This window comes from Ictidomys tridecemlineatus, chromosome 14 (assembly GCF_052094955.1).
Source record: "Ictidomys tridecemlineatus isolate mIctTri1 chromosome 14, mIctTri1.hap1, whole genome shotgun sequence".
Lineage (NCBI taxonomy): Eukaryota > Metazoa > Chordata > Mammalia > Rodentia > Sciuridae > Ictidomys > Ictidomys tridecemlineatus.
Window position 1 is genome coordinate 291858 of NC_135490.1, and position 15891 is coordinate 307748.

The following is a 15891-nucleotide window of genomic DNA, read 5'->3' on the forward strand; positions in this document are numbered from 1 at the left end:
TGAAATTCCTGAAACAGTCTTTGACTCCTTTCTTTCTCTTTTCTTCCTCCATCCCTTCTGGCCATGCCTATAGAATATGTCTAACCCTTTAAATATTTTTAACATGAAAATTCCCCAAGGTCTGTCTGGGAAGGCCCTGACTTACAGCTGACCAAATCCGCCTGCAGTCAGCTCAGCCGCATGCACCCATGGAGACCCCCAGTGCTGGGTCTCTGCATCTCCTTCTCCACTCTCTGCTAACATTCTCAGGGGTAGGATCAAAACAAAGCCCAGCCCCTCAATATGCCCCATCAAATACATTTTGGCATATCCATCCAAAAACAGCTACCACCGCACAGTCTTGAAAATTCACCTCTTTTCAGCTGGCGATGCTAAAATAGAGTCCTCCATGAGACAGGTACTGTTAACCGGACGATCTGAGGACAGAGAGGTGCCTGTGACGGGAAGGCAAATGTGTGTCCTTACATATGCATCTGTACAGCTGCATACAGATTCCATGATACACAAAAACATTAACAATGCACCCCTTAGGACTGAGGGAAGAAGTTCCCTAACAACTGGTATCCAAGGGGTTTTGCCACGTGCTTTAGTGACCTACTTAAGATGAAACTCATTAAAACACATTCCTTCTTGTTGAATGACAACAACGAGTGGTTCTCCTTATCAACCTGCTTATTTTAATCAAAATATTTGTGTTCTTATGACCAAACAGGTCAATGGCCTAAAGAGAATCACAGGGTAATTTACTCTTCACCGTGTTAAAACTACTTTAGTAAAGTGTCCCTTGATCCAAGTAGTAAGTTTGAGCACCTCATATTTGAACTTATTAGAACCCAACATTCAGCTATTTTTTTTTCTTTAATGCACACACACACAGATTATAGCTTTGTGGACCTGATTTTCAAGGAAGCTGACAGAACAGGCATGAATGTAAACTAATACCTTTCTAACATCAGTGTACTCTCAACCTGCATGTTGAAAGCACAAAAGGACTGAGAACATCTTTCTACTGAGACAACAAATTTAGCAGACTCGTTCAATACTACATGCATTTTTTTTTGCTACTCTAAAACCTTTTATTGATGAAACAAGTGATCAATTGCAGTACTATCAATACTATTCACATATTAGTTTCTGCTTCTCTCAAATTTAAATAAATTTGTAGGCAGCAGTTGTATGATAGACTTGTCATGAATTTTAAAATTTAATTCTAAGAGAAGTTAGCTTTGGATAAAGACCAATCCTCCAGAAGAAATAAAAGTATGAAGGACCTGCCACAATTAACAAATATTTTCTCTACTGTTCTTTTTTTTAATATGACAGCTTCCACATGAATTTGCTTAGTATCTCAGATTGCATACCTAAAAAATAAATTTACAATTATTACACACATAGAGCACAATTTTTCATATCTCTGGTTGTATACACAGTATTTACATACCAATTCGTGTCTTTATACCTGTACTTTGGATAGTACTGAATGTTTTTCCAACATACTGACAATCCTTAATAAAGTATCAAAAAAGCACAGTCTACACTCATTACTAGAAGACAACAGGAGAAAACTTAGAAGACTATGGTATGGCAACAAGTTTTTAGATGCAACACCAAGGTGCATTCCATGAAAGAATTGAAAAGTTGAACTTCATTTAAATTAAAAACTTCTGCTCTACAAAAGGCACTGTGAAGAGAATTAGAATAAAAGCCAGAGACTGGAAGAAAATACTTGCAGACACATCTGATAACAGATTGTTATACAAAACACACAAAGAACTCTTAAAACTCTAAAAATGAGGCAAAGACATTAAAAGACACCTCCCCAAAGAAGATATGCTGATGGGAGTAAGCATGTGAAAAGAGGCTGCATATTTTATTTCACAGGGGAAATGCAGATTAAAAAACAATGAGACACCACTGCACACCAATAAAAATGGCCCAAATCCAAACACTGGCAACACCAAATGCTGGAGAGGATGTGGAGCAGCAGGAACTCTCTCTCACTGCTGCTAGGAATGCCAAATGGTGAGCTGCTTTGGAAGGAGTAGAGCAGTCTCACAAAACTACCCACATCCATACCAAGAAAGCACATCCTTGGCATTTACCCAAACCAACTGAAAACTCATGCCCTAACACACACACACACACACTCACACACACACACACACACACAAAAAAAAAAAAAAAACCCACACACGGATGTTTATAGCACTCTTACTCATAATAGCCAAAAGTTGAAAGCAAACAAGTAGGTACGTGGATGAATAAACTGTGGTAGGCAGGCACAGTAACACACACCTGTAATCCCAGCTTCTCAGAGGGAAACTGAGGCAGGAAGACTGCAAGTTTCAGGCCAGCCTGGGCAACTGAGATCTTTTCTCACATAAAAAAAAAATTTTAAAAGGACTGAGGATGTAGCTCAGAAGTAGAGTGCCCTTTGCTCAATTCCCAATGCCATAATAAAGAAAAATGATCAAAACTGGTACATCCACAAAATGGAGTATTATCCAGCACTAAAAAGAAATGAGCTATTGATCCATAAAAAGACATGAAGGAATCTTGAAAGCATATTATTGAGTGAAAGAAGTCAATGTAAAAAGGCCACATACTCTCAAAAAGTGATTTCTCTAATACAAGTTCTGGTACTGACCATATTCAAATGCAACAGTCAACTTCAACTCCTGTAAGCTGGGAATGACATAAACCTGCTAATGCTGGAAAAGGGTGGTCAGGGGTCCCAGGGGATAAAAACTCACAAGGGCTGGAGGTGTTGGTCAGTGGTAACACACCACTGACCAACACCTCCAGCCCTTCATTCAATCCCAGTACCAGAAACAGAAAGAAATCAACTCCAATTTCTGTGAACTGGGAGTGGTAATGAACTCCTGTAAAAAAAATCATAAGATGAAACAATTTGTCTCAGAGTTCTTCTACTCCAACTGTGAAAGAAATGATCTGTAAATCATCATTGGCTTTCATAAAAGCTGCTCAAAATTTAACACAAAACGAAATTTTAGCTAGCAGGGCACGGTGGCTACTCCCTGAGGCCGATGCCCCAGAATCACAGGTTCCAGGCGGAGCCTGGACGATTTAGGGAAACCCTGGTGCAATATATAAAACAAAAAGAGCTGGAGAGGGGCTAGAGCCATAGCTCCACAGCAGACTGCTCGCTTAGCACGTGTGACACTGGGTCTGCTCCTTAGCACCACGTGAAAATAAACAAGATAAAGGCATGCTGCACAGTACAAAAAAAAAAAAAAAGCTGGAGATGTGGCTGAGTGGCGGTGGGCAGCCCTGGATACAATCCCTAGTACCACAGAGAGAGAATAAAAAGGGAGCGGAGGGAAGAAGGAAGGAGGAATTGTAAGGAAAAAGAGGAAGAAAAGGGAGGGAGGGAGGCAAGCTGGGTTTCCGACCTAAATTTCAAGGCACACGCAAAGAAGGTGGGGAGGATTATGAATGCATACAGGAAGCACCTGTGATTCTTTTTACTCAAAAAATTCCAGCCATTCCAAACATATCCCCACATTTGTCAAGCAAATGCCTTTCAAACTTCGGAAAACCCAAGGTTCAAAGGAAAGACGCGTTGTGCAAATACTTAGCCCGCGACCCTCTAGCGCCCCCACCAGAGATCCCGGGCGCCGAGAGTCAGGGCTTCTCGGCTCTTCCACCCGGAACCGAGCGGCACCTGGCGCGGCCGCAGTCTCGGGCCGGGAGACGTCCACCTTCGCAGGAATGTGCAGGGCAGCGCCGACGGCCGGCCGGGACAGTGCCCTGCCGTGCGCCCTGCCGTGCGCCCTGCCGCCGCCGGCTCCGGGAGGTGACAGACACGTTGGGGGCTCTCGGGAGCCCCGGCCACCCGCGGGGCCCTGGCCACGCCGTCTACTGACCACACGCGGGGCCCACACGGCGAGAAGCACCCGCGGCCCGGGACGAGCTTCGCGGCAAGTTCCCCTCACGCCCGGGATCCTAACCAGCCGCAGCCCCCCACGAGCGCGACCCCGTCCCCCACCCGCCCCTCACGGCGGACCCTCCCTGTCGCGCGCCCTCCTCACCTGTGGGCCCGCGCCCCGCCGGCGCCCCCAGCCCACCCACGCCCCGCCGGCGCCCCCAGCCCACCCGCGCCCCGCCTGCGCCCAGAGCCCACCCGCGCCCCAGCCCACCCGCACCCCAGCCCACCCGCGCCCCGCCCGCACCCCAGCCCACCTGCACCCCAGCCCACCCGCGCCCCGCCGGCGCCCCCAGCCCACCCGCGCCCCGCCTGCGCCCAGAGCCCACCCGCGCCCCAGCCCACCCGCACCCCAGCCCACCCGCGCCCCGCCCGCACCCCAGCCCACCTGCACCCCAGCCCACCCGCGCCCCGCCGGCGCCCCCAGCCCACCCGCACCCCAGCCCACCCGCGCCCCGCCTGCACCCCAGCCCACTCGCACCCCAGCCCACCCGCGCCCCGCCGGCGCCCCCAGCCCACCCGCGCCTCACCTGCGCCGGGGCCGCGGCTGTCCCCGACCGCGCCGCCGCCCCCAGGCAGTCCTCCTCTTCCGCGGGCTCGTCCAGGAGCACCCGGCTCCGGCTCAGCTTCCACATCGCGGGCGGCTCGACCCGGTCCGTCCGCGCCACGGCCCCGCCCTGAGCCCGGCTGACGCGCTCCCTGCGGCTCCGGCGGCGTCCGCCGGTGGCCGGGCGGGGCCGGGCGGGCGGCCCCCCTCCCACAACCTCCGGCCAGCCCCCGCCCCCCCCCCCGCCCCGCGGCCGCCCCCCCAGGTCCACCCAGGTGGAGCCCGGCCAGCTCTCCAGGGCCCTCCTCCTCCCCGGTGGCTCTCCCCTCGCCGTCCCCACGGGCCAGGCCGACCCCCGCCCCCGTCGTGCCCGACTCCCCCCCCCCCCAGGTGCTCGGCCTCCAGCAGGACCATCCCACCGAGCCGCCGACCCACGCGGGCCACCCACAACCCGGACCCCCGCCAACCCAGAGAACCCACCCCGGGCCGGACCCTGACCCCTGCGACCCCCGACGCCCAGGTCCCCAGCCCCTTAGCCCCTGGGGGCGTGGCCTGTCCCAGGTCACCAAGGCAACTTGGAGGTCGGAGCCGCGCATGCTCAGCCTGCGGCGCCTCGAGGGCTCCGGGCAGGGCAGAGGGGCGGGGCCGTTGCGGGGCTCGGGCGGAGGGGCCTGGGCTATTAGCACAGGGGTCTGTCTGTGCGCTGAAAGAGGAGTGGGACACTGGTAGGGGGCCGGCGCTTGCTGGGAAGGGGACGGAGGCCCCAGGGAAAAAGAACTAGTCCCTGATGGGCAGCAGGCGCTTGCTTCTGCTCTGAGCCTGCAGTGGGCCCAGTGGTTGGACTCCAGACCAAGCAGGAGAAGTGAAGACCGAGCTTCCAGAGCAGGTTCCATGAACCCAGGGAGGACGGTCAAGGGTCCCGCGCAGGATCTGTGGTCCAGAGGAGCAGAGACAGGGCCGACCTTGCCATGCCGTGGTGGCAGTAACCAGTCAGTTCTGTGTCACATCCTTGGTTTTCCAGCTGTGGACAAGGCAGTCAGCTGTACTGCACTGGGAAGACCAGGCAGAGTCATCTTGACTGCTGTGGCTGCCTTTGAGGGGGAGAGGGAGGGCTCCAGGTTGCCCTAAGGCGTTTCCAGGATGGTCCTGAGCAGGCCAGAGTCACTTAAGTCCCACACACTTTGAAGGACAAACTACTCTTACTTCTTTTGCAGAAAAGCCAAGCAACAAGATGCAAAATGATGACAATTCATCCAAAAGGAGCAATGCAAATGAGCATTCCTTCTATCAGGAGGGTAAATATTTACAGATGCTGGTGCAGCTTTGGGAGGCCTGCTGCACACCTTTACTCACTTTTGGCAGCCAAACAGTGCAAACTTTTGGAAGTCAGTTTGTTAATATCTGTTAAAGTTTTAATGTGCATACCCTCCTGCCCAGCAAACTAGCTTCTACGGAGAAATTTTTACCTGCTATGTTTCTATGTTGCTTATCTTTTCACACTGAATTTATCATTTAGGATCCCAAACTACAGAATTTTCTACAAGGCTTTTCTAAACCTTGTAACTTGATTGCTCTTAAAAAATAATCAAGTATACTTGTGGGTTTTCCAAAAGTGACTGGCCACAAAACTTTTAAAGTTGGAACTGGGTGGCAACTTGGTCCAGGACTCAGATAGGAAGATGCCCAGGAACTCAGGCACAGGGTCATGACATAAACATACATGAACATCAGCTGTTACCTGGGCACCAAGACAGTGGCAATAACACCACCTCTCCCAACCCAGTTCTCAGCTTCACATGCCTCTCCCCAAAGACCTCTGAACCCACCAGGCCAAAGAGCACAAGATCTGAGAAGCACAGGCACCTGCTGAAGATCAAGCAGCCCATATAGGAAGATTTAGGAATTCCTTTCTGCACAAATATTTAAGAACATTGGGAATATATATAGCTTGTGTGCCTTTTCAAGCAAGATGGAATGGGCAGCTCTGGGCTGGTAAAACTTAAGGATTAGAGAAGCACACAATGAACATATGGCTTCAGGGAGCTGTCAGAGACACTGTAGCACAAACACAGATTAAAGTTAAAAAAAGAAACAAAGAAACAAAAAAGAAACAAAGCGGAGTCCAAACATAGCTTACTCAAAGACACTTTCAGTCCAAGGTGGGAACTTGACTGAGGACACAGAGGAACAGAAGGATCCCTCTGCCCAGGACAACATGGCCACAGGCACATCTGTTCTAGGTTGCTGTCAGGCCCATGTCACTGGAAGTTAAATTGTAACCCTGCAGATCCCAGGCAGTATGGAAGAAAGGCAGTCTTACTAAGGAAGGGTAGAGGAAATATTTAAAAATAAGTAGAAAGAAGACACAAAAGAACACCAAGGGAACAAGATTGGAATTCAAAGGTTCCATACATGTCTCCAGGCCTGTCGTCTCCTAAGGCAGCCTTTCTTCCAGGCCTGTTACAACCTCTGGTTAAGAGCCAGATGATCAATAATCCAAGAAAAGTTTTAATGGGAAAAAGACCAAATTATAGTTTTCCACCAGTGTACTTTTGATATGAAAGTTCATTTTTTAAAACCTTATAAATCCATTCCATCTTGCCAGCAGGACAACGCACAAACGCCTTTGGCTGCTTTCCATATCCTTTCAGGTACCATTCAGTAGTTTTCTCTTTTTTTCATCCTGAAATGACCAGTCATTAGGACAAATGACACATACCTGTCATCCCAGCTAGAAGGGTAGGACAAAAATCACTCTTCTTCCTTTAACAAAGTATATGCCCTTCATATCTCACGCCTTCCCGCATCAAGAACGTACCTTGCTAGGCATAGCGACACACACCTGTCACCCCAGCTACACAGGAGGCTGAGGCAGGAGGATGCCAAGTTCAGAGATAGCCTGGGAAGCTTACCAACACCCTGCCTCAAAATAAAAACGGGTTGGGAGTAAAACTCAGGAGGAAGAGTGCCTCTGGATTCAATTTCTAGTGCTATAAAAAAGAAATTAAAAAAAAAATCTTGCTTTTCTTGCAAACTGTTCATTCAGACCCCCTTCTCTTGCTGTTTTTAGTTGTTTTATTTACATACATTGATTATAATTTTCACCCATAAGGAATCTCTTTTTTTGCATAGAAAATGCAGAATTTTCTCATTTTCAGCTATTTAGATGGTTGAGGGCTGGCTGATATATGTCAGCATTCTGTAAGTAGACTAGCAAATTTTCTTTTTAAATTTTTTTTTTAGTTGTAGATAGACACAATATCTTTACTTTTATTTGTCTATTTTCATGTGGTGCTGAGGATGTAACCCAGGGCCTCACATATGCAAGGCAAGCACTCTACCACTGAGCTATAACCCCAGCTAGGAAATTTTATTAAGGCCATCTCACACTCTTGAGATACATGATGTTTCATGGTACAAATTCTCAACATGGCTAAAAGGGCATGCTTATTAACAGACCCATACATAGTAAGGTTTTCTATACGTATAAATGTTATAAGCCAGAAGTATATAAATTTGACAAGATAGCCATTAGCTCAAGATATTTCTCTATCAGATATTTTAATCTTATTTGCAAAAAAAACCCTCAAGCACTGTACTTAATTATAATAACCCAAAAGCCACACCTGTCTTTATTAAGCCAACAAAATTGAACTAATCTTACCAAAGAGTGAGGAGTCATGTGAACTCAAAAAGTACTTGGGTTGTTAGTATTTCTGGGGATTTGGAATTTTTAATTAAGTGCTCATTCATGTCTAAGTCAAATTAAATAAAACCTTAAGGAATTTCAGAAATTAATTTGGTAATACCACCAGAGGCAAGAAAATAGCACATATGTGCAATGTGCATTATTAGACAAGTGTGAACGTGAGACGCACAAGTGGATCTCGGGTGTTGTTCTCAAGTCTCGGCCGTGTCTCGGGCCGACGACGATGTTCTCTCTTGTGGTTGCTCCACTTGGTGTTTTCTGACAGATGGAACAGGGGGCTGTTTCAACGCCAAGGGAGGAGTCTTTGGGGATTCTCTTTGCCCTGATATGTGACCTTACGGAGGACATCGGAGGAGAGAAGATGTCCATGGTTCACAGCCCCGTTTTTCTCCTCAGCCTCACAAGGGGGCTTTTGGGGTCCCCGAGTCCTTTGAGACTCCCAGTGGGGGCAGGGGCCTAGGCCCACAGGACGGAAGGCTGGAATGGGAGGGGAAGGATGGGACAGGCCAAGGGAGTGTTTACTTTTTAGTTGGACACAATATTTTTATTTATTTATTTTATGTGGTGCTAAGGTTTGAACCCAGGGCCTGGCATGTGTTAGGCGAGCGCTCTACCACTGAGCCACAGCCCCAGGCCACTAAGGAGGCTTTGAGCTCAGCAAAACCACACGGACAAGGAGGGGTCCATCCGGGTCCATCAGAGGTACAGAGAGCCAGGAGGAGACTTCCAGCCCTGGAGAATCGTCCCCCTCAGAGAAGAGCCAGGGAGGCCTATGCCCAGGAGGTACCCTTCAGAGGGGCCCCATCCCAACCTCCAGAGTGAACCTAGAACCAAATCTACCCCTTCCAGCTTCAAGGGACGTTGGTCCAGAGCACCTGGCCCAGGAGTCACTCACCCGCAGAACCCCAAGGACTGAACAAGGAGGTTCAAAGGTGCACGCTTCGGTCCTTGGTGAGGGGCTTGGGAGCCCAGGATGGCTACCCCACCTGGCACCATCACTGTGAAAAAATGGACTCAGGGACCGTCAGTACAGACTATCAGGCAGACTGCTGCAGTGATGACACCTGAATAGGTACAGAGACCACTGCATTGGGGTCTTACAATGGGGGAAAGAGTAGATTCAGCTCTAAGTGCAGGGTGGGCAAGTGAGAATGGATGCCTGGAGCAGGTCGAGTTGGTGGATGGAAATTCACTCAGCAAAGAATCCAGGAGAGGGGGATTCAGGCAAACTGACCTCTTGGGAGCTGAAGGCAGGCCTGGGTGACCAGATGTTCCATGGCGGGGGTTGGGGGGTCTGTCGAGTGTGGAGAGGAGGGTCCTGGTTAACCTGGTGAAGCAGGGCTCTCACAGTAAGTGGGTGGAGACAGCATGCCCATGGGCAAGGCCCAGTGGAAAGAGCCCAGGTCTGACAGGCTGTTGAGGAGAAACTCTGTGTCACCAGTCTTTATTTAAATAATCTTCTTTACACGCTTTTCACGTGTGTAAATGCAGACCCATAAACCGAGCATGTTTAAAGGCTGTGATCTGCAGCCACAGAGCAGCAGAGGTAGGACCTGGGTTCCAGTGCCAGCAGACAGGCTACAGGCTTCATCATCGGCAGCACTGAGACTTGGGGAAACCATATCATGTTCTGTGCTTTGGTCTTCCCTATGTGAAGCAGTAACTTTTACCTCACAGAAAGCTTCGAGGATCTCCAAGTGGTCCTTATGCACAGTGGTGCTCAATGCGTCTGAGCTGTGATTCTAACCTAAAGGACTTGCAGTACCTGAGAGGCAACAGCCACACCCACATGGGAAGAGCAGTTCTGAGCCACAGGGGGAGGATAGAGCTGAGGTAGGTCCTGCAGGGCAGGTGGGACAGCCAGCCTGCACAGAGTGGGGAGATAACTGGGTGCACTCCACAAAGCAGGTGAGATCGCTGGCATCCAAGCAGAGCAGGTGAGAGGGTGGGGTCCTTATCATAGGTGCACCTCTTCTTCTTCACCCACTGGGACCCTCACCACCACTGCTCACCAGGGCAGTTCTGCATTCCTTCATTCAAAAGGGGCCAGGTCAAAGAGGCTGAGTTAGGGCAGTCCCTTCCTTTCCAGCAAGGAGGCCCCGGGAGGCCCAGCTTGGCTAGCACAGAACCTGTGGCTTCTCCACTTGACTGTCAGTGCTCAGACAGGAAACCAGGCCAGAAGTCTGCAAAACAGGCCCTGCTGGAGGCTGTCCACGGACCTGGAAACCAAGAGCCGCCTGAGCTGAGAGGGTCCTACAGCCCCCTTCCTACTCACCTGAAGGGAGGGCATTCCTGGGCAGATTATATAAGAACTCACCCGAAACAGGTGTGAATCATGCCCCAACCTGAACATCTGGTCACAGACAGTGTGCAAAGCCCTGAGCACCAGGCCTTCTGTTCACTGGGTTTCACGCCATACACACCCCTCACTGTATACACACCCCAAGCCCAACACACACCTCACACAGACCTACACACACACCTATATAAACACCCCATACACCCAGCCACACACACAACACGTGCCAGTAATGGAGCTCACTACCCCACTCTCCCTGTCAGTCATAGGTGCATGTGGGGAACACATAGACCTGACTTTCAGCACACGTGGGATTTGGAGAAGAAGGAGATTTCTCTGACCCAGGAGAAATACATTTCAGCATGGAATTTCTTTCTTTTCTTTTTTTTTTTTTTAAGATGTCAAGAGTATATTTCTTTTTTTAAAGAACAACAGCAGGATACAGGATTACAGTCTTTGGTAGAGGAAGCCCCAACCTTCCTCTTTCTCTGCAGCAAAGCCAGTGACCAGGGAAGGAAGTCAGATGGGATCCAATTCTCCAGAAAAAAAACTGTTGGACAATTAGGGAAGTTCAGGTGTGGGTTATAATGGTAGCAAACAGTCATTTATGGTTCTCCACACTCGTTTGCAGACAGCACTTTGAAGTTAAGTTTGTCTGTATTTTCCTTTTTAAAACCGATTACATAGTTACAGGATTTTTCCCTGACACATATTTCTTGCACCATTTCATTCTATTTAATAGCAACATATGCCATATTGGTATTAAAGTAGTCTTTGTGGTGGTGCACACCTGCAAGACCTGGGAGGCAGACACAGAAGGATCACCAGCTCACAGCCAGCCTCAGCAACGGCAAGGCACTAAGCAACTCAGTGAGACCGTTTCTCTAAATAAAATATAAAATAAGGGTGGGGATGTGGCTCAGTGTTCAAGGGCCCCTGAGTTCAACCCCTGGAACCCTCCCCCCCAAATATTTTAAAATATATTTATTGTGCTTTTCTGTTTACAAAAGGATGCAATGGGGCTGGGAATGCGGCTCAGGTGGTAGCGCACTCACCTGGCATGCGTGCGGCCCGGGTTCGATCCTCAGCACCACATACCAACAAAGATGTTGTGTCTACTGAGAACTAAAAAATAAAGATTAAAAATTCTCTCTCTCTCTCTCTCTCTCTCTCTCTCTCTCTCTCTCTCTCTCTCTCTCTCTCTCTCCTCTCACTCTCTCTTTAAAAAAAAAATAAAAAATAAAAAAAATTTAAAAAAAAGTGATGCAATGATAACAGGCAACTTTGTATCTAATGAAAAGCACAAAGTGATTACACATTAACCAACTTAGAATAATTTAGTAATCCAGCTGGTAAACTTGATACTTCAACAAGAAAAGCAGAAAGGAAATGCTAAAAAGGTCCTCCCTCACACCCTCAGCAAATAGTTCATGGCTCCAACACAATCATGGGTGGGATTCATGGCCACAAAATTCATGCATAAGAAATCATCGTAGGTAGGAGCTCAGATACCCAGTTCAGATGTCGTGCATCACGTCAGTATGACTCAGTGCAGGGCCATCATCACAGCCACCCCCTGTCCGCACTCCGGAAGAAAAGGTACTTGCAGAGTGGACAACACCCTTCACTTGTCCTGGTGAGTGGGTCTCCAGAGGGCTGCGGGTGACAGCAGGAGTCCCCTGGTGGGGCTCTAGGGCCTGAGGTCAGGGCTGAGTGCCCAGCCCTAGAAAGCCAGGGGAAGTACCTTGGTGTTAACAGTGCCACGCTGTCCCCATGTGGCCAGGCAGCCACCCGAGGTAGGATCTGGAGGCCAGGCCTCCCTCCTGAGCCTTATTAGAGAATCCAGGTGTGTATATCCACATGAGAAAACACAATTGAGTCATTTAAATTCTGTTTATGAGAAGAATTCTCCTAAAATTTAAAGGAAAAGAAAACTAACATTTTACACATATTAAAAAAGTTACATGTGCTCATTTTTTTAAGAATCTGGGGGGAAAAACACTGAAATAAAGTGAAATTAGTATTATCTCCCACCTCTCAGCAGGTGGAAGACAACGGTCTCCCTGCAGGGACCCCTCCTGATCCCAGGACTGTGACTGTGAAGGGACACAGCACAGGAGACCTGAAGGGAGTGGGCACGTGGCTGAGGCTTGGTGCTTGTCTCTGAGGCCGACCCAATAATGAGAACGTGGTTTGAGAAAAAGGAAAAAGAGGTCTGTTGCTTTGCTAGCAAAGGAGAAACAGAGCGGACTCCGGTACGGACTGGACCTGATTCCGCTCGTCCGCAGGAACAGGGGCTTTTTTAGAGGTGATTCGGTGAAAATGAGTTAGGGAGACGATCATGGAGAAGAGGGTTAGAAAAAGAAAAAGGATGTAAGTTTCAGAGCCACAAGGGACATAGTCAAAGCATCAAGTGAACCCCTGTGGCCATCATCCTAGATCACTGCGGTCAGTGGAAAGGGTGCACACAACTCTTGATTCCCGCTTCTCAGGAGGCTGAGGCAGGAGGAGGCAGGTTCGTTCAAGGCCAGCCTTGGCAACTGAGTGAAACCCGTATCAAAATTTTAGAAATTTTTAAAAGGGCAGGGGCTGTAGTTCTGTGGTAGTGCAGTCCTATATTCAGCCCTTAGTACAGAAGGAAAAAGAGAGAGAGAGAGAGTTGAAAGTTTGGGGGCTGAAGAGAGAACCAGAGACATGCAGGCCCCAGAGCGAGAAAGGACGGAATTCTCCCTGGAGCTTCCAGAAGGAGCTGACTGGCCCCACCCTGGTCCGAGACCTGTGAGACCTGTGACCCAGGGACTCCGGTAACCAGGAGGGACATCAGCACAGACATCCCACAGAGTTTTCATGTCAGTGCATGAGAACTTGCTGTCGACTCTGTCTTGCCCCTGAAGAAAATTATGCCTTTTATCCAGCCTTTCTTCACGTCAGTCCACATAATAAAGGTTTCCCCATGACAGTAAAGGTCCTCGGTAAGTCTGTGTGTCTTTGTAGGAATGTTCCCGATCACTCTCTGGCCTCCGTAACAGTCTCTAGAGGGACCCTCCTCCCCAGCACGCCGTGGTCTGAACATCTTGCCCAGCTGGCTGGAAGTTCCTTGAGCAGAGCTCCACCTGTGTTATGCCTGGGCTTAGACTCTTGCTGCCACCTGTCATGGGGCAGTGGTGACCAATCAATTCAGATAGATCGTTCCCAAAGTGACTCATCCTACCATGTCCCGAGGTCTCTTGAAGGGTCCCTGTCTCCTGAAAATGAGATTCTCTTGGGAAGTTCAGGGCCTGGAGCTGACATATATATACGTGGCCTGTGCCTGGGCTGGATGCCTCTGTGTTCCTGACCCCAAGAATGTGGCGTGATGGCCACGCAGGGCGGCTACTGATAGGAAGCTCCTGAGGTGAGACCGGTCTTCTGAAGTCATATCTCCATGGAATGAACTTGGCCCCTGGGTGAACAGGAGCCAGTCGAGTGATAAGGGACACAGAGGTCAGAGTGGTGGGAAATGCTCTCTTCCAAGAAGAAATCCACCTGCTGCCCCACCTGGCTTAAACCACCTGTTACCTGCAGGAGAAGTGCAGCCCCCAATAATGTCCATAAGGGGAACCCAAGGGGACTTTCCAGAGAGCAGTTTCCAAAACCCAGGGAAATAAGAATGAGTCCTCCTAACCATAAAATCTGTAATAATTTTCGCTTAAGAATCCAATTAGAGCTGGGTGCAGTGGTGCACACTTGTAATCCCAGTGGCTCAGGAGGCTGAGGCAGGAGGATGGCGAGTTCAAAGCAGCCTCAGCAAAAGCAAGGCGCTAAGCACCTCAGTGAGACCCTGTCTCTAAATAAAATACAAAATAGAGATGGGGATGGGGGTCAGTGGTCAGTGCACCTGAGTTCAATCCTTGGTACTCCCCCCCACATACACACACACACACACACACACACACACACACACAATTAGAACTGGTCAGCAGGGGCCAAAGTGACCTAGAGTTGTCATGGCAGTGGGGACTTGACAGTCTGATGTCATCCTGTTGTCAGTCAAAAGGGAGACCTGAGTAGGACTCACTGGACACTTGCCACTTTCTCCCTTGAGAGTGTGCCCTTTCCCTTTAACTATGTCGACGTGTTTGGTGTTTGAAACCTTTGACTTGATCACAGAATCAGGGTTTGAAGGGGTCCTTCGTGCTGCCTCGGTGTCTTGGAAGTTCCCAGCTGTAACATTAGGAGCAGAGGAAAATGTGTCACGCCCAAGAGAAGATATATCAAAGGTCAGGCAGGTTCAGCGACAGGACTCCCTCTCAGCGGGCAGGAGCTGAGTAATTTGATAGCAAGTTGTGCCTCGCTTAACAGAGCAGTTCAAAATAAGGAGGATTTTGCTGGTGGTCCGTGTTCTGCTGGGCCAGTGTGGTACTTTTTCTCAGAGCTGCATGGAGTGCTTAGGAAAGTAGAAACTAGTCACATCAATCTATCCCTAGAAATTGTGGTTTAGAGACGCCAAGAATATGTATTTTGGAAGAAAAACTAACGATGATCAGCACCAAGTGCCTAAGGACATCCAGCACGTAGACAGCAGCAGAGTGGGGATTTGCTTCCTGCTGCAAAGCCCAAGTGGGAAGGCACAGAGGCCATCATTCAAGGGAGCTACTGTTGGGTCAGCCTGACGTGGCTAAAGGAACAAAGCACCAGGCAGCCCGCGTGCACGAAAGAACCACCCATCAGGCGCCAACAGACAAGCAGTGATGGTGCCTCTTACCACCTGTCAATCAGCAGGGTCTCAGCAAGATGCTCCCACAACCAACCCCAGGAGGACAAGGGACTCTAAAAACCTCCTTTTCCTGTCCCAAGCCCTCCCTGCCTGCCCTAAACCCAATAAAGTTCCAATCTGGCTGAGCCTGGGTGCGACTTCCCCCACACACACTCTGATGGACTGGAGCGAATCTCAATAAAGCCTTGTTCAGCTGCCTCCTGGTGACCACTGGTGCCTGACCTGACAACTGCTACGTGGCTGTGCTGGAGAGGCTCACCCAGGCAAGGGTCAGGGCTTTGCAGTGACTGAGACAGTTGGTCCTGGTGGACGATGTGGCCTGGGGATCATGGGGTCACTGCTGTTCAGTCCTGCTCAGGGTTGGATGCGGCCAGTTATTCCTCCCAGTAAGAATGTGGTCTGGGACTCAGCAGACCCACCCAGGAGGAACCTAGTGGGAGGGGAGGAATGGTGGGAAATGCCCCACACCTTCCCCACAGCTCAGCACCAGCTACACAGTGAGGGGACAGGAGGAGCCTTGGCCTGGAGAGCACCCTCCCCCAGGAACTGGTTGACAGGGACTCACACCTCCTGAGCCTCCTGGGGAGAGGCTGGACTCCAGTCCTCCTCAGGAAGCTGAGCCTGGGACTCCCAG

The 15891-nt window shown here is 49.8% G+C and overlaps 1 protein-coding gene and 1 long non-coding RNA gene across 2 annotated transcripts in view; one reads left to right on the forward strand and one right to left on the reverse strand.

Moving 5' to 3' along the window:
• The window catches only part of Tdrp (testis development related protein), a 31914-nt gene extending 27206 nt beyond the window's left edge, over window positions 1-4708 (reverse strand). Inside the window, exon 1 of the mRNA XM_078030706.1 lies at window positions 4477-4708. Within this exon, the coding sequence (XP_077886832.1) occupies window positions 4477-4581 (105 nt within the window). The 5' untranslated portion in view covers window positions 4582-4708. The remainder of the gene's footprint in view (window positions 1-4476) is intronic.
• A 29-nt stretch (window positions 4709-4737) lies between these two features.
• On the forward strand, window positions 4738-15455 carry LOC144370244 (uncharacterized). Its single transcript, XR_013430134.1, has 2 exons — window positions 4738-5788; window positions 9052-15455. It is a non-coding gene; the product is annotated as an uncharacterized LOC144370244 (long non-coding RNA).
• Window positions 15456-15891: the final 436 nt, after the last annotated feature.